Source organism: Schistocerca cancellata, chromosome 3 (assembly GCF_023864275.1).
Source record: "Schistocerca cancellata isolate TAMUIC-IGC-003103 chromosome 3, iqSchCanc2.1, whole genome shotgun sequence".
In the NCBI taxonomy this organism is placed as follows: domain Eukaryota; kingdom Metazoa; phylum Arthropoda; class Insecta; order Orthoptera; family Acrididae; genus Schistocerca; species Schistocerca cancellata.
The window spans coordinates 617337867-617361848 of NC_064628.1; the positions used below are offsets into that span (position 1 = coordinate 617337867).

The 23982-nt window shown below is 43.8% G+C and overlaps 1 protein-coding gene across 1 annotated transcript in view; it reads right to left on the reverse strand.

Moving 5' to 3' along the window:
* Positions 1-23982, reverse strand: part of LOC126176860 (aminopeptidase N-like) — a 155698-nt gene that overhangs the window by 88647 nt on the left and 43069 nt on the right. The window contains exons 5-7 of the mRNA XM_049924047.1: positions 21435-21584; positions 9010-9321; positions 4268-4451 (exon numbers count right to left, since the gene is read on the reverse strand). Of these exons, the coding sequence (XP_049780004.1) occupies positions 4268-4451; positions 9010-9321; positions 21435-21584 (646 nt within the window). The remainder of the gene's footprint in view (positions 1-4267; positions 4452-9009; positions 9322-21434; positions 21585-23982) is intronic.

Sequence of the window (23982 nt, forward strand, 5' to 3'; positions counted from 1 at the left end):
TTAAATAAAAATAAGTTGAATAACAGGGAAACAACAGATTCCTACTGCACGTAATTAGTTATGAACATCAACATAGCTCGCTTTATATTCACTTCTTAAAGCACGCTACGTCTTCACTGTAGAAGCCACGTAAATCTCACAAGTGCACAAGTCGGCACTCTGAAGTATTTCTATCTGCCGCGACCATGCGCAAACCGCTCCACACTCTCCAAGTCTCTGCGGCGACAGTGCATCCGTCGCGCCGTCGCGTCTAGCTCTCGTGCCACACTGTTCCGCACTCCCAGGTCCTCTCTCGAAACGATGCTCTTCTCCCACTTCCGTCCAATCTCCCCATTCACGAGCGCTGTGACTGGTTAGAGTGCTCCCTCCATGTCTCCAAGCCAACGCATACTCACAAACGTATTGAAATACATACGAAATACTGGATTTACATTTAAACAACTTGAAGTTAAATAAATATTCCTATGGCTGGACCATAAACACGCTCTAACACACATTATTAAATACCGGGTGATCAAAAAGTCAGTATAAATTTGAAAACTGAATAAATCACGGAATAATGTAGATAGAGAGGTAAAAATTGACACACATGCTTGGAATGACATGGGGTTTTATGCAGGATGGCGCTCCACCCCGCATTGCTAGACGCGTGAAAAATCTCTTGCGCGTGTCGTTTGGTGATGATCGTGTGCTTAGTCGCCACTTTCGTCATGCTTGGCCTCCCAGAGAGCTTTATAATCAAAACTTAAGAAGAACTTTGGAGGACTTAAGATCAATTAAGACAGAAGGGATGGTTAATTTTCCATTGGAATTTCTAGAAGCATTGGGGAAAGTGGCAACAAAACGACTATTCACGTTGGTGTGTAGAATGTGAGAGTCTGGCGAAATACTGTCTGCCTCCCGGAAAAATATCATCCACACAATTCCGAAGAGCTGACAAGTGCGAGAATTGTCGCACAGTCAGATTAACAGCTCATCCATCCAAGTTTCTGGCAAGAATAAAATACGTAAGAATGGAAAAAATTTGAGGATGTGTTAAATGACGATCAGTTTGTCTTTGGGAAACGTAAAGGCACCAGAGAGGCAATTCTGACATTGATAAATGACTAAAGAAAAATCAACATTTGTTCATAGGATTTGTCTACGTGGGAGAAGCGTTCGACAATGTGAAAAGGTGCAAGATGTTCGAAACTGTAAGAAAAACAGGGGTAAGCTACAGGGAGAGACGGGTAATATACAATGTGTACGAGAGCCAAGAGTGTACAAGAGCCAAGAGGGAATAATAAGAGTGGACGACGGAGAACGAAGTGCTCGTATTAAAAAGGGTTAAGATAGGGATGTAGTGTACTGTCCAATCCGTACATCGAAGAAGCAATGACGTAAGTAAAGGAAAGGTTCAATAGAAAATTCAAGGTGACAGGATATCGATGATACGATTTGCTGATGACATTGCTATCCTGAATGAAAGTGAAGAAGAATTACATGATCTGCTGAAAGCAATGGACAGTCTAATGAGTACAGAGTATGGATTGAGAATAAATCGAAGAAAGACGAAAATAATGACAAGTAGCAGAAATGAGAATAGCGAGAAACTTGACACCAGCAATTCTGCTACCTAGACAGCAAAATAACACATGAGATGGAGCAAAGAGGACATAAAATTCAGACTAGCAGTGGTAAAAAAGAGCATTCCTGGGGACAAGAGGTGTCTACTAGTATCAAACATAGTCCATAATTTGAGGAAGAAAATTCTGAGAATCTCCATTTTGAGGACAGCATCGTATGGTAGCGAAAAATGGATTCTAGGAAAACCGGAACAGAAGAGAATAGATGCATTTTAGATGTGGTGCTAGAGACGAATGTTGAAAAGTAGGTGGGTTAATAAGGAATGAGGAGGTTCTGCCCAGAATCGGAAAGGAAAGAAGATGTGGAATACATTGACAGAATGATAGGACATCTGTTAAGACACCAGGGAATGACTTCCATGGTACTAGAGGGAGCTGTAGAGGCAAGAAACTGTAGAGGAAGACAGCGATTGCAATACATCCAGCAAATAACTGAGATCGTAAGTTGCAAGTGAAGAGGCTGGCAGAGAAGAGGAAACCAGTCAGAAGGCTGATGACTAAAAAAAAAAAAAGTTAAAGGCCTATTTACTCTTATAACGTCTCACACATGACGACACCTTGCGAGGTACAAGAACTGGTCAGCTTCGCGTCCAAGATGCGACAGTTTAATGTTTTGTCGTGTTGTGTAGCGATCTCCCGTCACTACATTGGCTGACTGACACACCGTTTTGGACAAGCCCCAGCTTCCGTGCACATCATGGTTCTATAAATTAAATTTCCGCTGTAACATTTTTCTTACTTTTCTTTTTTTATTTTCTTCTTATTTATTTTCTTATACTCCTATGTTCTGCAGGGATACTAACTGTGAGCCCTGGAGCCAGTTGTCGTAGCGTTCATAATAAACGAAATAGTGTTGGGTTAGTGTAGTCAGAAAAAAACACGTTACTATCATGGGCAGTAAGTTTCTAGTTCCGCCAGGAAAACTATCAGGAGACTGAGCATTTGCTTGAGCATAAACATTTAGCTTACACAGGTGTGCCTACTTGGGGCACAGCAACCGTTGTAAATAATATACAGGTAAGACAACCGAAAGTCAAAATTTTGTGAGGTCTGTGGTTGTTTTATCTGTAGGCCTATATTACAATCAGGTCTCTTACTTGTGAAGTTAAAAACCGATAACGAATCACCTCCTTGGGAATTACAGTGTTTCCTGTATACATGAACTGCATAAGACGACTAAAAAGAAACACTTAGCCGACACTGAATGTTTTTACATCTACATCTACATATATACTCCGCTAGCCACGAAGCGGTGTGTGGCGGAGGCACAATTCTCGCTAAAGTCATATTCCCCCCCCCCCCCCCTCGGTTCCACTCGTGGATCGCACGAGGGAAAAACGCCTCTCTGAACGCCTCAGTACGAGCTCTAATTTTCCTTATCTTTAAATGGTGATCATTGCGCGATTTGAAAGTTGGTGGTAATAATATACGCTCTACATCCTCGGCGAAGATAGGATTTCGGAATTTAGTGATTTGTCAGCTATCTTGGAAACTGAAACAATGTGTGTATCATTCGTTTCTTCTTATTTAGTTGCAAATGCAAAATAAACACACAGTATGGAATGTTTTTATGTTATTCACTTACTACGCAACTGTAATATAACTGTAAACATGGAAAGAAGACGTAGATTTATACCTCAGAATGAAAGAGTACATAAAAAAGATAAGTATGTCAAAGGAAGCTGTGGATTCGTTAATTCATGGGATTATCGTTTACTTAAAAAACTGAATTATTTTTGTAGATTTCAGTGTACTGTGCCCGCATCTCGTGGTCGTGCGGTAGCGTTCTCGCTTCCCACGCCCGGGTTCCCGGGTTCGATTCCCGGCGGGGTCAGGGATTTTCTCTGCCTCGCGATGGCTGGGTGTTGTGTGCTGTCCTTAGGTTAGTTAGGTTTAAGTAGTTCTAAGTTCTAGGGGACTTATGACCACAGCAGTTGAGTCCCATAGTGCTCAGAGCCATTTCAGTGTACTGTTGTATTTGTAGAACTTAGAACTAATTAAACCTAACTAACCTACGGACATCACACACATCCATGCCCGAGGCAGGATTCGAACCTGCGACCGTAGCGGTCACGCGGTTCCAGACTGAAGCGCCTTTAACCGCACGGCCACAACGGCCGGCTTGTATTTGTGCATTAGTACGTTTGTGTGTGTGTACTGTACTTACGTGACAACGTTAGTTGTTCTCCGTAAAGTGCGTGACAATCTGACCAGCTATGCATATTACACAATCACCTTTAAGTCCTGAGGAACGACAGAAAAGTCTTCATTGGAAGCATCTTAGCGTAAGAGGAGCCGGGACTTGACAACAGTCGTTCTGTCCTGCATATAAGTTGTTATCTTTCTACACAGTATTACAATAGCCGAACCGTTTATTAAACGACATCTCTCCACATTGCAAGTGACGTATCATTATCTGAAATGGTTTGATAATCTTACTGCAAGACTTAACTAGTTAGTTCGAAAATGCGCAGTCCTACTTTAATGTACTTTGATTTTCTTTCTGAAAAAGAGGCATGACATTAAGGTGCTGTCATCAAGCGAAAATTATTACTTAAATAGCAGCTGAAAATATGGACGAATTTTTGCAGTGTCCGTTCTTGTAACGGCACCTACAAAAACAGCATTACATGCGGGCTCACCATTGCAGCGGCGAAGTTCTCAAAGAAAGTGGCGAATCCTTCGCTGAGCCAGAGCACGGACCACCAGTTGGGGCTGACGAGGTTGCCGAACCACTGGTGGGACACCTCGTGCTGAATGACGGTCACTACTTGCTCCTTGACCGACTCCGACGTGTAGTTCTCCAGGGCCAACAGACGTGATTGCCTTCACAAAGGACACACACATTTGAGAACACGCTACCCTCTCTTAAAACTGTCTATGTTCGTTTAATTTCACAGGAAACTGCTACTTTATAGCGTCGAGTGTTTTTATATGGTTAGCGGTTAACGGACCATCGATTGTGAAATGGTTACAAACGTAACAATAAATCATTTCAGCTAGGGAGAGAAGTGTCAGCTAGAACACAGTCCATCGCTCCAAGGGCTATGGAGTTTAACGTTTGTCTAAAGGCTTGTCGCTTAAAACGCGTTCGAATAATACATGGTTACTAATATCTCAGAACTGTCTCTGTGTGATGTTACAGCATACGCTCAGATGAAGGACGGGGGTGTATTAGAAGGCAGGTGTCAGAAAATTATAATTTACACACACACTGGAACATTAAGTAGCATTTACAGCTTTTACATACATACATACATACATACATTAATCCTTGTTCCATAGATCATGAATACGACATTTCGTAATGATGTGGAACGTGTCACTTTGACATAAGTTTTCTTTACACAAATTAATTAATTAATTGATTAATTTTTAATTTTTTTATTTTGTATTTTTATTTTTTACAGTTGCTATTTCATATCTACGAATTCATCTATTGAGTAGAAGGAGTTGTCATTCAGAAATTCTTTTAATTTGCTTTTAATCCTTTCACGGCGCATTTACTCTCAGCGGCTCCCGCTCTGTGCGCGTTATTTTCACCCGGTGCGTATACATACGACTGTAGCAGTCTACCGTTATTATTGAGATAAAAATGAAACGCAAAATCCAGTATTGTCGGTGAAAATCGTTTCCTTTTTTAAATCTTTGTTCAGAAAGACTTACTTTGTTCAAAAAAGGTACTTTATTAGTTGAAAAAAAAATGCAAAACATATTACATTAGTAATACTTCAAAGTGTGATATCTCTCGAAACAAATATTCAAACTTAAAGGCACATTACATTTTACACAAATGTATCTTGTGTCACTTCGTTTATCATGTTTTGCACATACATCGTCACTTCTTGCTTGTCCTGCCACTTCAGAGCAAGAAGTTTATCTGTTGACATAAACTGGATCTCGCCTTTTCTTAGTTTTTTTTTTGATAAAGCAAGCATGCTTTTGCGATTTGTTCTCACAGTTCCACAGGCATTAGTCACTCTGTCATGCAAATAAGAAAATAACGTTGGGCTGGTGTACCAATAGTCAACATATAATGAGTGACCTTTACCAAGGTAACGTTCAAGTAAAGTGAGAACAATGCTTCCAGGTATTCCAACATTTACACCAAAGTCAGTTTCTTGTTTTACGTCTGTTGCTGCACCCACATAAATAATAAAGTCAAGAATATAACCAGTTTGACAATCACATAACACAAAAAATTTTACACAAAATCTGTGTAGAAAGCACCTGGAAATACTTTTCTGATGTGATCCGCAATTCGACGTAATTTCCAGATTTTGTCATCTCCAGGGTCCTTACTGTTATCAGCAAAATGTGCCATTCTAAGTAACAGTAGATATCTATCTCTCGGCATGATTTGCGCAAACATTGGAGCAGACAGTAACTGATCATTGGTCCAATAACTGTTTATTTCATTTTTTCTCACTTGAGCGATCAGAAAATTTACAGCAAGCAAACAATAAACTTCGTCACTGTTTGTGTTTTTCCAAATTCGCAGTCTTGATTTTTCACCGGCATCATTGCAAAGGTGTTCATAATATAAATTACGTTGCTCAGCTATGTAGCTCACAATTTCTTCGCGAAAAAAAACTTGGAGGCAGTCGTATACAGTACATAAATCATCTAAATTGACGATTTTGCGACCGGAACCACTGTCATCGAAATTATACACTTTAGGGTCCTAATCAGAGTCTTTCCATCTAAAATCAACTGTTTTGTGTCTCTTAGGAGATTTTTCAGGCATACGCTCAGGCTCTTCTTCGGAATCGGAGAAAGAATCGACAATAACATCAAAATCTGGATCTGCATTTACTGGTTCAACTGGTTTTTATATTTGTGGTGACAGATTTATCTGCCAGCTCGTCGTCGTCATTATCTGTCCACCGATCAGCTGGATTGGGCATGATGATGCCCTCGTCGTCACTTTGGTTTAGAATACTCAGCAGCTCATCATCTGTAAACGGACGGTAACGTCGCGTCATTTCATTCGGTAACGCGGAAACGGCCGCACACAAACTAGGTAATATAGCGATACGAATGAATTCAGCAGAAAGAGAATTCAGCATTCAATAGTCGTTCAGGTATTTCCTAGTATTCCAACAATTTAACTGCATACTTGCTCAACAATTACCTCCGACTCGCTGGCCCGATTGTCGACGTTATACGTAACTATACGACTGTAGCAGGGAACCGCTGTAAGTATTTTTATAACAAATAGTATATATACGTCTGGAGCACTGAAACGATTAGCGTATATTTACATCTGGAGCATAGAAAGGGTTAAATGTTGGTTGGCTATCTGTCAGACTTTTAATACTATTTGGCAAATGACCATAGATTTTTGTGGCAGCATAATTCACCCCTTTCTGTGCCAAACTGAGATTTAATCCAGAATAGTGAATATCATCCTTTCTTCTAGTGTTGTAGCTATGCTCTTCGCTGTTATTTTTGAATTGGGATGGGTTATTAATGACAAATTTCATAAGTGAATATATGTATTGCGAAGGTACTGCGCATATCCTAAGTTCCTTAAATAAACGTCTGCAAGGTGATCTTGGGTGGGCTCCAGCTATTATTCTGATTACACGCTTTTGTGCAATGAATACTTTCTCTCTTGATGACGAATTGCCCCAAAATATGATGCCATATGAAAGCAGTGAATGAAAATAGGCATAGTAGGCTAATTTACTGATATGTTTATCACCAAAATTTGCAATAACCCTAATAGCATAAGTAGCTGAACCTAACCGTTTCAGCAGATCATCGATGTGTTTCTTCCAATTCAATTTCTCATCAATGCACACACCCAGAAATTTTGAGTATTTTACCTTAGCAACCGAATTCCGTTCATAGTCTACATTTATCAATGGTGTTATGCCATTTACTGTACAGAATTGTATAAACTGTGTTTTCTCAAAATTTAGTGACAGTCTAATTGCAGAGAACCACTTAATAATTCTCTAAAGACATTATTTACAATTTCCTCAGCTGATTCCTGCTTCTTGGGCGTGATTACTATACTTGTATCATCAGCAAAAAGAATTAACTTTGCATCTTCATGAATATAGAGTGGCAAGTCGTTAATTTATATTAAGAACAATGAGGGACCCAAAACTGAACCCTGTGGGACACCATTATTGATACCTCCCCAGTTAGAGGACTCTACTGGTTTTTGTAAAGTATTGTATTAGTAATGTTTGCTAAAGACTCTCTAAATTAAAGTCTACATTTGGTACCAGCACAACTGTTTTTTAGCAATCAGTGACTCTTCGCCGTTTTTATCCTCCTGGTTTCATCATACGATGGTTTGCTTACAGGGTAGCAGAATAAACTTTGTCTGGTAGGGGGTCCCAAATTTTGTTATAAAGTGTGTCTCTAATATTATTTCGTCCTTCCCTCATTAGTTTCTTTTTTCTTATATTTCCATATAATTATTGCCATTAGACTGATCATTGCGTTCAGCAAGTGCTCTGTTTATAAGTTTCACTGATAGCTGCATCATTAGCGAATCTCGTCATTGATACCTTTGCACTCCCGTTTTCTTTTATTTCGTCAGTGTAAAGTTGAACTGTAAGGGAGAGCGACTGTCTCTTTTCCTTGCGCCATATTTGATCTGAGAACTCCAGTTATAAGGGCGAAGATTAATAAAACCGCAGGGACGGATTCCTGACTTGAAATGGAAGAAAAAGGTCCCATGAACATGTATAGGGAAATGGATCGTTGCCACGGTAGACGACGCTGACGAATGACAGTTCCTCTGACCACGTGCCACTTGTTTCTTTCTGTTGCAGGCTGTGTTATTGACGCAACTTGCTATAAGCAGCAGAATGGTGCGGTATTCATGTCGGGAAAAAGCCGAGATTGTGTTAGTGTGCGGCCAAGAAGATGGAAACAGTCGAGAGGTAGCACGGCTATACCAAAACAAATACCTTTACACAACATTTCAAACACTTTTTGGGCGTTTGTGCGATCAGACAGACGAAGGTGTAGGGAGGCGGCGAACTGTGCGTAACCGGATTTGCAGCTTGCTGAGGCGAACCGTAGTGCAAGCTCCAGGGAAAGGGCCCGCCTACAGGGTGTAAGCTAAAGTGCGGTTATGTGTATTCTGCATGACAACAGCTACTATCCCTGTCGCCTACAATCCCCTGGAGGCGACTTTTAATATCTGTTGTGCCGTGGATGCGACGCAGCTCTGTACTGTGTTCCGGTACACCGTCCATTCCCGGACCTACGTTCATAGGACCTTTTTTCCTCCATTTCTAGTCAGGAATATGTCGTTGCAGTTTGTCGGTTTTATGAATGTTCACCCCGTATAATTTTGAAATAGTTTGTTAGTCTCACGGAGAAACGTAGCAGTCAGGGCAATGATTTGATTAATTACTTGTACGTGATGAGACCCCAGTTTTCCATGGCACCGGGGCCCAGTTCCGGCAGGGCGACGTGGTCCAGCTTGCTGAGGTAGCCGTGGTTGTACGGCACGTTGACAAGCCCCGCCATCGAGGCGACCGTCCAGGGAGCTACCGAACTGGCGTACTCAGCCTGCGACTCTGTCTCCACGGTCGTCCAGACAGTCGTGTTTTGCTCCAGCGGCGAGTGGACGCCCACAAAGTCAGAGATGACCCACGCCAGCAGGAAGGCACTCATCAGCGGCGTCTCCGCGAAGAACATGGTGCGGCGGCCGTCCTCCTCGTCCCTGTGACAGGACAACGAGCTACAGTCCGGCACGTACCATCTCAAGCATCAGCCGCCAGCCAGCTGTAACTGGACTCCGCCTTTGAATACTTGCAGCAGGCGGCGACGCAACACTTGGTGCTGAAACACACATCCAAACGCAAGTTTGCTGGTTAGGTAGTAATCACCTGTGAGATGTTCCGGAAATAAATGTAGTGATGAATAGTTTTAATCAATACGTTTTAATCTCACGAGGCCGCCGATGGACACAGTAGAGTCTCACGCCTGACGCCGTGCGACTGCCGACGGCTACAAGCTCCACTCTAATAGGCGCCCGAAGAAATTTTTCAAAGAGGGGGAAGTATTCTAAAGTTGCTACTCTTTACATAACTGGTACAATTAGTCTGAAAACGTAAAGGGCTCCAAGAACGAAATTTCAAAGGAATTACATAAAAGGCTATCGTATAAAGCAACGATTAATACACTACTGGCCATTAAAATTGCTACACCAAGAAGAAATGTAGATGATAAACCGGTATTCATTGGACAAACATATTTTGCTAGGACTGACATGTGATTACATTTGCACGCAATTTGGGTGCATAGATCCTGAGAAATCAGTACCCAGAACAACAACCTCTCGCCGTAATAACGGCCTTGATACGCCTGGGCATTGAGCCAAACAGAGCTTGGTCGGCGTGTACAGGTACAGCTGCCCATGCAGCTTCAACACGATACCACAGTTCATCAAGAGTAGTGACTGGCGTATTGTGACGAGCCAGTTGCTCGGCCACCATTCACCAGATGTCTTCAATTGGTAGAGATTTGGAGAATGTGCTGGCCAGGGCAGCAGTCGAACATTTTCTGTATACAGAAAGACTCGTACAGGAGCTGCAACATACGGTAGGCATTATCCTGCTGAAATGTAGGGTTTCGCAGGGATCGAATGAAGGGTAGATCCACGGGTCGTAACACATCTGAAATGTAACGTCCACTGTTCAAAATGCCGTCAACGCGAACAAGAGGTGACCTAGACGTGTAACCAATGGCACCCCATACCATCACGCCGGGTGATATGCCAGTATGGCGATGACGAATACACGCTTCCAATATCCGTTCACCGCGATGTCGCCAAACACGGATGCGACCATCATGATGCTGTAAACAGAACCTAGATTCATCCGAAAAAATGACGTTTTGCCATTCGTGCACCCAGGTCCGTCTTTGAGTACACCATCGCAGGCTCTCCCCTCTGTGATGCAGCGTCAAGGGTAACCGCAGCCATGGTCTCCGAGCTGATAGTCCATACTGTTGCAAACGTTGTCGAACTGTTCGTGCAGATGGTTGTTGTCTGGCAAACATCCCCATCTGTTGACTCAGGGATCGAGAGGTGGCTGCACGATCCGTTACAGCCATGCGGATAAGATGCCTGTCATCTCGACTGCTAGTGATACGAGGCCGTCGGGATCCAGCACGGCGTTCCGTATTACCGTCCTGAACCCACCGATTACATATTCTGCTAACAGTCATTGGATCTCGACCAACGCGAGCAGAAATGTCGCGATACGATAAACCACAATCGCGACAGGCTACAATCCGACCTTTATAAAAGTAGGAAACGTGATGGTACGCATTTCTCCTCCTTCCACGAGACATCACAACAACGTTTCACCAGGCAACGCCGGTCAACTGCTGCTTGTGTATGAGGAATCGGTTGGAAACTTTCGTCATGTCAGCACGTTGTAGGTGACGCCACCGGCGCCAGCCTTATTTGAATGCCCTGAAAAGCTAATCATTTTGCATATCACAGCATCTTCTTCCTGTCGGTTAAATTTCGCGTCTGTAGCACGTCATCTTCGTGGGGTAGCAATTTTAATGGGCAGTAGTGTAGATATCCTTTCACAGTGTTTTAGGTGGAATACTTCGATGAACGCCCGCGTCTCGTGGTCGTGCGGTAGCGTTCTCGCTTCCCACGCCCGGGTTCCCGGGTTCGATTCCCGGCGGGGTCAGGGATTTTCTCTGCCTCGTGATGGCTGGGTGTTGTGTGCTGTCCTTAGGTTAGTTAGGTTTAAGTAGTTCTAAGTTCTAGGGGACTTATGACCACAGCAGTTGAGTCCCATAGTGCTCAGAGCCATTTGAAACTTCGATGAACCATGCAACCCACGAACCACGGACCATGCGGTGGTGGGCTGCCTTGCATGCCTCCACGGTAAAGATCGTCGTTCCGTAGATACAACAGGACCCGTGTTGTGGGCAGCCGGTACGGTAGCTCAGCGTGTTCTGTCAGACGGCTGGCTCACAAAGTGAGTGAAGTATTCAACGATGAACTTGGAGGGTTTCATGTGAGGTCCACCCAGACCAAATGCCGAAAAAACGGGTGTTGTGTCTTTGACTAGTAATCAGAAACTCCAACGTCCCAGTTTTCAACCTCTCCCGTGCTTAAGTTTTGAATAAAATCATCAGCAACGGCAGCCAAAGACTTCCGGCTTAAAAAGTCACCCTAGTTCTGCCGACGGCCTTGTCGGAGAGGAGGGAGGAGCAGACAGAGACTCAGGGCACTCTCTTGCCCTCCGGGTGAGAAACTGTCGTCAACAACATGAGGATGCAGAAGGTAACGGAAACCACTACATTGATGAAAGCCACTGCATAATGTGTATCTGTAGGACACGTGTCCTTTAACTCAAAGAGTGTCACGATGATCTCTCCACTGGCGGAAGATTCCGGACTAGGCCCCCATTCGGATCTCCGGGAGGGGACGGCCAAGGGGGAGGTGACCATGAGAAAAAAATTGAATAATTATCGAAAGGGTAACATTCTGCAAGTCGGGTCGTGGAACGTCAGAAGTTTGAACGAGATAGGGAAACTAGAAAATCTGAAAAGGGTTCAAAAATGGTTCAAATGGCTCTGAGCACTATGGGACTTAACATCTGTGGTCATCAGTCCCCTAGAACTTAGAACTACTTAAACCTAACTAACCTAAGGACATCACACACATCCATGCCCGAGGCAGGATTCGAACCTGCGAGCGTAGCAGTCGCGCGGTTCCGGACTGCGCGCCTAGAACCGCTACACCACCGCGGCCGTCGATCTGAAAAGGGAAATGCTAAGGCTAAATATAGATCTAGTGGGGGTCAGTCCAGTTAAGTAGAATGAAAAAAGGCATTACTGGTCTGATGAGCATAGGGTAATATCAACAACAGCAGAAAATGGTATAACGGGAGTAGGCTGCGTTACAAATAGGAATGTAGAGCAGAGAGTGGTTTACTGCGAACAGTTCAGTGGTAGGGTTGTTCTCACCAGAACAGACAGCAAACCAACACCGACAACAACATTTCGGGAGTAAGTGCCGATGTCGCAAGCAGAAGGTGAATACATAGAGAAAGTGTTTGTGGATAGTGAATGGGTAATTCAGTACGTAAACGGAGACGAAAATTTATGACGTTGGGGAAGGGAATGCGGCTATAGGCGAAACAGTGGAAGAAAGGGTTACGGGTGAATATGGACTTGGTAGTAGGATTGAGAGAGGAAAAGACTGAGTTCTGCAACAAATTTCAGCTAGTAATAGCGATACTCCGTTAAAGAATCACAAGAGGAGGAGGTCAACCTGGAAAAGGTCGGGAGATATGGGAAGATTTCAATTACATTACGTAATGGTCAGACAGAGATTTCGAAATAAAATATTGAGTTGTAAGGCTTACCCAGGAGTAGATATAGCCTCATATCACACGTTGGTAATTATGATGAGTAAGCTGAAATTTAAGACACTAGTCAGGAAAAATCAATGCGCAAAGAAGTCGGATACGGAAGTACTGAGAGGAGATAGACTTGAATAAGGATTAGCTCAGTAGGCAGTTCAGATGAAAAAGAATGGATGTCTCCGAAAAGGGCAATCACAGAAGCTAGAAAGAAAAACACAGGTACAAAGAAGATAACCGCGAAGAAACTATGGGTAACAGAAGAAATACTTCAGTTGATCGACGAAAGAAGGAAGTGCAAAAACGTTAAGAGAAATTCAGATACACAGAAATATAACTCACTTAGCAATTAAATAAATAGGAAATGCAGAGAAGTTAAGGCGAAATGGGTGCATGAAAAATGTGAATAAATCGAAAAAGAAATGATTGTCGGAAGGACTGACTTAACATATTTGTAAGTCAAAACAACTTTCGGTGAAATTAAAAGCAAGGGCCGTAACATTAAGAGTGCAATGTGATTCCCATTGTTAAATGAGGAGAGAGCTGATAGGTGGAAAGAGTACAATGAAGCCCTCTGTGAGGGGGAAGATTTGTGTGATGGCGTGATAGAAGAATCAGGAGTCGATAGGGAAGAGACAGAGGATCCAGTATTGGAATCAGAATTTAAGAGGGCTTTGGAAGACTTAAGACCGAATAAAGCAACAGGGATAGGTAACATTCAGTCAGAATATTTAAAAACACTGGGGCAAGAGGCAACAAAACGACTATTCACGCTGGTGTGTAGAGTGCGTGAGATTGATGATATGCCACCAAACGTACGCAAAAACATCATCCGCACAATTCCGAAGATAGTCGTAGACGACAAGTGCGAGAATTATCGCTCAGTCAGCTTAACAGCGTAAGCATGTTAGTTACCGACAAAAATAATATACAGAAGCATGGAAAGCAAACATTGAGGATATGTTAGATGATCAGTTTGGCTTTAGGGAAGGTAAAGGCACCAGAGGGGCAGTTCTGACGTTGCGTTTGATAATGGAAGCATGACTGAAGAAAATCAAGACACATTCATAGGATTTCTCGACTTGGAAAAAACGTTCGGAATCGTAAAATATTGCATGGTCTTCGAAATTCAGAGAAAAATAGAGTATGCTATAGGAAAGACGAGCAATATACAATATGTACAAGAAGCAAGAGGGAAAAATAAGACTGCAAGAATAAGAAGTCAGAAAGGGTGTAAGAGAGGGATGCAGTCTTTCGCCCATGCTATTCAGTATATGTAGCTAAGTAGCAATGACGGAAATAAAAAAAGGGTTCAATGGTGAGATTAAAATTCGAGGTGAAAGCGTGTCAGTGATACGATTCTCAGATGATACTGCTCTCCTCAGTGGAACTGAAGAAGAATTACAGGGTCTGTCTGATGCAATGAACAGTCTAATGAGTACATAATGTGGATTTAGAGTAAATCGAAGAAAGACGAAAGTAATGAGAAGTAGCAGAAACGAGAACAGCGAGAAACTTAACATCAGGATTGATGGTCACGAAGTAGACGAAGTTAAGGAATTCTGCTACCTAGGCAGCAAAATAACCAATGACGGACAGAGTAAGGAGGACTTCGAAAGCAGACTAGCAGTTTAGAAAAGGGCATTCCTGGCCAATAGAAGTCAACTAGAATCAAACATAGGTCTTAATTTGAGAAAGAAATTTCTGAGAATGTATGTTTGAGGCACAGCATTGTACGGTAGTGAAGCATGGACTGTGTAAAAACCGGGACAGAAGAGAATCGAAGCAATTTTTCCCTCTAGAGAATGTTGAAAATTAGGTAGACTGATAAGGTAAGGAATGAGTAGGTTCTGCACAGAATCTACATCTACATCTACATTTATACTCCGCAAGCCACCCAACGGTGTGTGGCGGAGGGCACTTTACGTGCCACTGTCATTACCTCCCTTTCCTGTTCCAGTCGCGTATGGTTCGCGGGAAGAACGACTGTCTGAAAGCCTCTGTGCGCGCTCTAATCTCTCTAATTTTACATTCGTGATCTCCTCGGGAGGTATAAGTAGGGGGAAGCAATATATTCGATACCTCATCCAGAAACGCACCCTCTCGAAACCTGGCGAGCAAGCTACACCGCGATGCAGAGCGCCTCTCTTGCAGAGTCTGCCACTTGAGTTTGTTAAACACCTCCGTAACGCTATCACGGTTACCAAATAACCCTGTGACGAAACGCGCCGCTCTTCTTTGGATCTTCTCTATCTCCTCCGTCAACCCGATCTGGTGCGGATCCCACACTGATGAGCAATACTCAAGTATAGGTCGAACGAGTGTTTTGTAAGCCACCTCCTTTGTTGATGGACTACATTTTCTAAGCACTCTCCCAATGAATCTCAACCTGGTACCCGCCTTACCAACAATTAATTTTATATGATCATTCCACTTCAAATCGTTCCGCACGCATACTCCCAGATATTTTACAGAAGTAACTGCTACCAGTGTTTGTTCCGCTATCATATAATCATACAATAAAGGATCCTTCTTTCTATGTATTCTCAATACATTACATTTGTCTATGTTAAGGGTCAGTTGCCATTCCCTGCACCAAGTGCCTATCCGCTGCAGATCTTCCTGCATTTCGCTACAATTTTCTAATGCTGCAACTTCTCTGTATACTACAGCATCATCCGCGAAAAGCCGCATGGAACTTCCGACACTATCTACTAGGTCATTTATATATATTGTGAAAAGCAATGGTCCCATAACACTCCCCTGTGGCACGCCAGAGGTTACTTTAACGTCTGTAGACGTCTCTCCGTTGATAACAACATGCTGTGTTCTGTTTGCTAAAAACTCTTCAATCCAGCCACACAGCTGGTCTGATATTCCGTAGGCTCTTACTTTGTTTATCAGGCGACAGTGCGGAACTGTATCGAACGCCTTCCGGAAGTCAAGAAAAATAGCATCTACCTGGGAGCCTGTATCTAATATTTTCTGGGTCTCATGAACAAATAGAGCGAGTTGGGTCTCACACGATCGCTGTTTCCGGAATCCATGCTGATTCCTACATAGTAGGTTCTGAGTTTCCAAAAACGACATGATACTGGAGCAAAAAACATGTTCTAAAATTCTACAACAGATCGACGTCAGAGATACAGGTCTATAGTTTTGCGCATCTGCTCGACGACCCTTCTTGAAGACTGGGACTACCTGTGCTCTTTTCCAATCATTTGGAACCTTCCGTTCCTCTAGAGACTTGCGGTACACGGCTGTTAGAAGGGGGGCAAGTTCTTTCGCGTACTCTGTGTAGAATCGAATTGGTATCCCGTCAGGTCCAGTGGACTTTCCTCTGTTGAGTGATTCCAGTTGCTTTTCTATTCCTTGGACACTTATTTCGATGTCAGCCATTTTTTCGTTTGTGCGAGGATTTAGAGAAGGAACTGCAGTGCGGTCTTCCTCTGTGAAACAGCTTTGGAAAAAGGTGTTTAGTATTTCAGCTTTACGCTTGTCATCCTCTGTTTCAATGCCATCATCATCCCGGAGTGTCTGGACATGCTGTTTCGAGCCACTTACTGATTTAACGTAAGACCAGAACTTCCTAGGATTTTCTGTCAAGTCGGTACCTAGTATTTTACTTTCGAATTCACTAAACGCTTCACGCATAGCCCTCCTTACGCTAACTTTGACATCGCTTAGCTTCTGTTTGTCTGAGAGGTTTTGGCTGCGTTTAAATTTGGAGTGAAGCTGTCTTTGCTTTCGCAGTAATTTCCTAACTTTGTTGTTGTACCACGGTGGGTTTTTCCCGTCCCTCACAGTTTTACTCGGCACGTACCTGTCTAAAACGGATTTTACGATTGCCTTGAACTTTTTCCATAAACACTCAACATTGTCAGTGTCGGAACAGAAATTTTCGTTTTGATCTGTTAGGTAGCCTGAAATCTGCCTTCTATTACTCTTGCTAAACAGATAAACCTTCCTCCCTTTTTTTATATTCCTATTAACTTCCACGTTCAGGGATGCTGCAACGGCCTTATGATCACTGATTCCCTGTTCTGCGCTTACAGAGCCGAAAAGTTCGGGTCTGTTTGTTATCAGTAGGTCCAAGATGTTATCTCCACGAGTCGGTTCTCTGTTTAATTGCTCGAGGTAATTTTCGGATAGTGCACTCAGTATAATGTCACTCGATGCTCTGTCCCTACCACACGTCCTAAACATCTGAGTGTCCCAGTCTATATCTGGTAAATTGAAATCTCCACCTAAGACTATAACATGCTGAGAAAATTTATGTGAAATGTATTCCAAATTTTCTCTCAGCTGTTCTGCCACTAATGCTGCTGAGTCGGGGGGTCGGTAAAAGGAGCCAATTATTAACCTAGCTCGGTTGTTGAGTGTAACCTCCACCCATAATAATTCACAGGAACTATCCACTTCTACTTCACTACAGGATAAACTACTACTAACAGCAACGAAAACTCCACCACCGGTTGCATGCAATCTATCCTTTCTAAACACCGTCTGTACGTTTGTAAAAATTTCGGCAGAATTTATCTCTGGCTTCAGCCAGCTTTCTGTACCTATAACGATTTCAGCTTTGGTGCTTTCTATCAGCGCTTGAAGTTCCGGTACTTTACCAATGCAGCTTCGACAGTTTACAATTACAATACCGATTGCTGCTTGGTCCCCGCATGTCCTGACTTTGCCCCGCACCCGTTGAGGCTGTTGCCCTTTCTGTACTTGCCCGAGGCCATCTAACCTAAAAAACCGCCCAGCCCACGCCACACAACCCCTGCTATCCGTGTAGCCGCTTGTTGCGTGTAGTGGACTCCTGACCTATCCAGCGGAACCCGAAACCCCACCACCCTATGGCGCAAGTCGAGTAATCTGTAGCCCACACGGTCGCAGAACCGTCTCAGCCTCTGATTCAGACCCTCCACTCGGCTCTGTACCAAAGGTCCGCAGTCAGTCCTGTCGACGATGCTGCAGATGGTGAGCTCTGCTTTCATCCCGCTAGCGAGACTGGCAGTCTTCACCAAATCAGATAGCCGCTGGAAGCCAGAGAGGATTTCCTCCGATCCATAGCGACACACATCATTGGTGCCGACATGAGCGACCACCTGCAGATGGGTGCACCCTGTACCCTTCATGGCATCGGGAAGGACCCGTTCCACATCTGGAATGACTCCCCCCGGTATGCACACGGAGTGCACTTTGGTTTTCTTCCCCTCCCTTGCTGCCATATCCCTAAGGGGCCCCATTACGCGCCTGACGTTGGAGCTCCCAACTACCAGTAAGCCCATCCTCTGCGACCGCCCGGATCTTGCAGACTGAGGGGCAACCTCTGGAACAGGACAAGCAGCCATGTCAGGCCGAAGATCAGTATCAGCCTGAGACAGAGTCTGAAACCGGTTCGTCAGACAAACTGGAGAGGCCTTCCGCTCAGCCCTCCGGAATGTCTTTCGCCCCCTGCCACACCTTGAGACGACCTCCCACTCTACCACAGGTGAGGGATCAGCCTCAATGCGGGCAGTATCCCGGGCAACCACAGTCGTAGTCCGATCGGGGGATGCGTGGGACGAGCTGGCTGTCCCCGACAAACCCCCATCCGGACCCCCACAGTGATGACCATTGGCAACAGCCTCAAGCTGTGTGACCGAAGCCAACACTGCCTGAAGCTGGGAGCGAAGGGATGCCAACTCAGCCTGCATCCGAACACAGCAGTTGCAGTCCCTATCCATGCTAAAAACTGTTGTGCAAAGAACGTCTGAACTAATCTACAGAGAGCGCAAACAAATCGACACAAAATTTAAACGGTTATTAAAATACAAGATTGCCTAGTAAATGCAGTAATGCTGCCACTTGTGCACTGCTGACACACTGCTCGGCGGCGGAAGGAGACTACGCGATGTTACACTATTCAGGTACTAAAACGCGATGCTACAACTCTCAAATACTATAATACGCCCGAAATTTATGAATTAAACAATGCAAGTACCAAAAACACGCAAAGAAATTAAGAATTAAACTATGTAACAAATGAGTGAGCTAGGAGTATACGACTTGCTGCTGCAGCTGCTTATCCAACGGCGGCAGGGAGCACACTGATTCGAGAGGAAAGGAATATTGAATAACACTGATAAGAATAAGGGACAGGTTGATAAGACATGTGAGAATGCATCTAAGAATAAGTTCTGTGGTACTGGAGAATAAAAATTTTAGAGGATGCCAGGTAGGAATATCAAACAAATAATTGAGGGCAAATGCTACTCTGATCTGAAAAGGTTGGCACGGGAGAGGAGATCGAAGCGGACGGCAAGAAAAGGAAAAACAAAATCAGTAACAACTTAAGAGCATCTGTGTTTCTGAGGGAACATTGCAAAGGGAACTGCATGCAATGGCTATTCGGGTCGGGTATCTCGCAAAAGGCGTTTGCTCTCAGTGACACATAGGGCTGCATGTCTCCATTGGCTACGCCAATAGCTGACTGGAGGAGCGTATTGTGGACCGACAGGCCGCTAGTTTACCTCTTTCGAAATGACGGAAAACGTTGACTACACCGGTGTCCCGCTGCTGGATGTAATCCACAATGTGTGGGTAGTGTCGTTCAGGCAGGAGTTGCTTCTGTCATGTTTTTGAGGTGTTTCTCGTACCCGAGTTAGGTAAATTCATTCAGATTTCCATGCACCTGAATCAGTATGTTTATTTTCCCTCGGCAACGAGGTGCTACCTTTTCTTCTACAGTGATTTCAAAAGGAAAACTGAGTGAATCTCTGAATGAGTACATGCCAAGACACTGCCATTTATTCTTCACTAGTACTCAGGAACTCTTCCAGAAGGCATCCTAACCGTCCAAGCACTGACCAAGAAGTGAGGTCCGTTCAGAGTATATACAGTCAAGAGAAACTGCTCAATCAATAGGAAATTAATATTCCCTTCCCGGCACTATCTGTCAACATAACAAATGTTGAACAAGCACGTGATTTATGCCATGGGAAATACATTTACAGTGGGTATTAATCTACTGGGTCAGGTGGTCGAGTAAGTCTTTGTCGCCTTTCCAGGCACTGCGCTGCCTACTCGTACCAGCATTAGATTGACTGATTATGGATTCGTTTGACTATTGTCCTTTGTTCCTTTCCTCAGCGGTGTCAGTGGTTCTCCTGGCAGCATTTCGCGGTAGGAATCAGAAATTCTTTTGAGGTGTCACACAGTCTTAGGGTATTTGGCTGATATCACACTTAACTGTTATGCCCACTGCTTTGTACACTGTCAGAGTTCGCCTTAATCCTAAATGAAAAGACGCACCTATAATATCGCTGCTAGCAATACTTAGCTTCTGAAACACTTTCGGAATTTTTTCTTTCATCATAGTCTGCCATAAGGTGTTCATGAGATCACCAGTAATTTTGAAGAATAATTACACATACATTAAGTAGGTCACCATGGTAACCTATCAAAAACAAATATCAGGCCTGGCTACCTGGAAGAACCAATGACACATGTAAGTATCACCCAATTTGAAGACACACAAAATTTTATTATTTAGCAACAATCAGAAGTCGGAAATCGCTAACTGTGCCACGAAGGCATAGGAGGACCAGCTTGAAATGTATTGTGAAGGGAGATCTAAAGGAAAGATCGTCAGTCCTATCTTCTGATGCGCCTGTCAGAATAGTTTTTTTAGACACAAATACGGAAAATAATGCAGTATTAGCGTGCGGTATGTGAATCATAGCACAAAAGATATCTAATCAGGGGATTACTTTGAGCGTACATTGCTTTAAATTCGCTATTTTCACAGCTTTTTGTCATTTAAATCTTGTACCGTGGTTCAAGCAGGACTATGCTGAGAGAAAAAGGTACATGGTCTACAGAAGAGATTTATCATGATCTATAAAATTTCGGGCGTGCAGCCGCATAAATTTGACTTCTTCTTCTAATATTTCGGCTGAATACCGTCCAGCCGAAGTATTAGAAGAAGTCAAATTGATGCGGCTGCACGCCCGAAATTTTATGGATCAGTATTTGCGCCGCGAAAATATGGAGATTTATCATGTTATCCATGTTTCTTGTACCTAACGTCTGTTGTTAAACAGTATTACGTATTAACTAGAAATTATTTATGGTGTATGGTGATGCAACAGGAGACCTAGGACGCATTACAGTACAATGGTTGGCCACTAGCCAGCGCCGGTAGAAGCTATTGTAAGTGGTTTTCTCATAGTTGAATTTCATTTTGAATGATAGTGCTGGTTCATTTATCTGTTGAGTCGTAGTATGGGTCTGATGGTTGGCACATATACCCAAAACATGATAATTACTGACAAATAACTATTCCACTTCTACAGCGCCGCATGTTTACACCTGCTTCCCGACTGAACCCAGCTACGTAGACTTGGCAGCAGCCAGAAGTGGTCGCGGTCGCAGCACGTACCGCTGACCCGGGTCTTACCTGGACGTGATCAGCGGGGTGTTGGTGAGCACAGTCCAGCGCGGACGCGGCCTGAAAGTGAACATCCAGGTCGCCTTGATGGCCGGCTCGTCGTAGCAAGGCATCGTCATGCGAGCCCCCATCTCTGCGAACTGCGTCGCTGCCAGCCACCTGTAACAACAGAACCAGGTAACCGTTGTGAACACGTACCAACAACTGATAATAACTGATGTTTGACTGGTTACTCGAGCCCAGTTTTCAACTGTCTTTACAAATTCGCTATGATTCAGGTTCAGCGTATCTGAACAGTTTGCACTGACTTCGTCTCATAGCACTGCATCTTCATCGATTTCAGCAACACTGACCCATCAACTTCATTTCAGTGCATTAAATTAATTTCACGTAGTTGCTTAGTTGTTTGCTGTGACAGCTGAGTCACCAGATACATACAGTTATTACTAAAGAATACATCATAAAGAAATGGAGTCACACAGTTTTAATCTGCCAGAAAGTTTCATATCAGCGCACACTCCGTTGCAGAGCGAAAATCTCATTCTGGAAACATACCCAAGGTTGTGGCCAAGCCATGTCTCCGCAATATCCTTTCTTTCAGGAGTGCTAGTTTGCAAGGTTCGCAGGAGAGCTTCTGTAAAGTTTGGAAGGTAGGAGACGAGGTACTGGCAGAAGTGAAGCTATGAGGACGGGGCGTGAGTCGTGCTTGGGTAGCTCAGATGGTAGAGCACTTGACCGCGAAAGGCAAAGGTCCTGAGTTCGAGTCTCGGTCCGGCACACAGTTTTAATCTGTCAGCATTGTTGACCGGGAGGCCCCATGCGAGGGAGTTCGGCAGCCGTATTGCAAGTCCTTTTTAGTTGATGCCACTTTGGCGACTTGCGGGTCAATGATGATGAAGGACAAAAAACACCGAGTCCCCTGCCGGAAATCGAACCCGGGCCCCTTGCGTGGTAGTCGGAGACGCTACCGCTACGCTACGTAGGCGAACAGAAGACATTATACTAAATAACCATTGTCCAATTTATACCTATACCTATCACAGTACTTTAATTGTGCTCTGCGTTATAATTTATTATTATAAAGGATGCCCCACATAAAACCGCTGCGCCTCACGCCCGTACTTCAAGTAACAATGAACTAACTAAAAAATAATAGCTAACAGTAACGTTAAAAAGCATGTAGTTACCTATTTACGAGGGTTGAATGAAAAGTACTGCCTCCACCTTCGTTAATTGAGTTTGGATGGGAATATTTTAATAAATCAATCGCAGAAATAATCCTTAATCTTTAATTACCAATATTCACTTTTCCACATAATCACCAGCCAGTTGGATACATTTCTGCCAACGATGAACAAGTTTTCTGAAACCGTCACGGAGGAACTCGACACTCTGTTCCGCAACCGCAGTCTCACAGTTCTCTCAACTTCTTCATCAGAAGCATAATGATGTGCCCGCAGATCGTCTTTCATTGTCGGGAACAGATGGAAGTCATACGGTGCTAATTCTGGACTGTATGAAGGATGCCGTACGGTGATGAGATTCAATAACTGAAGTTCTGTTATGGTGGCACGTCAAGTGTGTGGTTTGGCATTGTCATGCTGCAGGAAAACATTTCTCTTTTCCATTTGGACCCTTGTTAGCCGTCGTTTCAGAGTTCACAGCGTTGTGATGTAACTCTCTGAGTTTATTGTTGTTCCATGATCAAGGAAATTGACATGGATAACAGCACCTTCGTCCCAGAACACTGTGGCCATGATTTTTACAGTTGAGGGCTGCGCCTTGAATTCTATTTTCTGGGGCGAGTCTTTCTGTCGATATTCCATAGACTGACGTTTCGTTTCCGGGTCGTAATGGTGTACCCCCCTTTTTTCTCCTGTCACAATTGAATGGAGAAAGGCGTCACCATTTCCGTAACGCAAGAGGAGTTCCTGGCAAATCTCAAGTCTGTGTGCTTTCATTTCAGGAGTCAGCATCGGGGGTACCCATCATGCACAGGTCTTTTGATGGCCAAAGAAAGCAATGTGAACCACACGTTCTTGTGAAATGCCGATTGTGCTTGCAATTTCTGAGTGATACGACGATGGTCCTGAATCAATCTGTCAACATTTTGCTTTTGAAACTCGGTGGTTGCTGTCACAGGACGTCCAACTCTTTGTTTGTCAAGCAGTTCAGATGTTCCCGCCTCAACATCTTTAAACTAAATCGCCCAACAACGCACAGTACTCACATCAACACAGTCACCATTCCCTGATGAATCTCCTTTGGGGTGACACCTTCTGCTGTTAATAATTCAATGACTGCACGTTGCTTAAATGGCACTGACCGACTGTCTGCGCAGGGTTCCATACTTTACACTGAAACAACACAACCGTTCAATGCTAGGGCCTCCCGTCAACTGGAGCAGTAGAGAAGAGGCTACGGAACAAGCCAATACCCGCCACATACCAATGCTGCCAACTGTTGAAGAGTTGCGAAGGTAAAAGCATTACTTTTCAGTCAACCCTCGTATAAGAGATGCTGGAAGTGGTGGCCATGGGCAACCAGGCATCGCTGA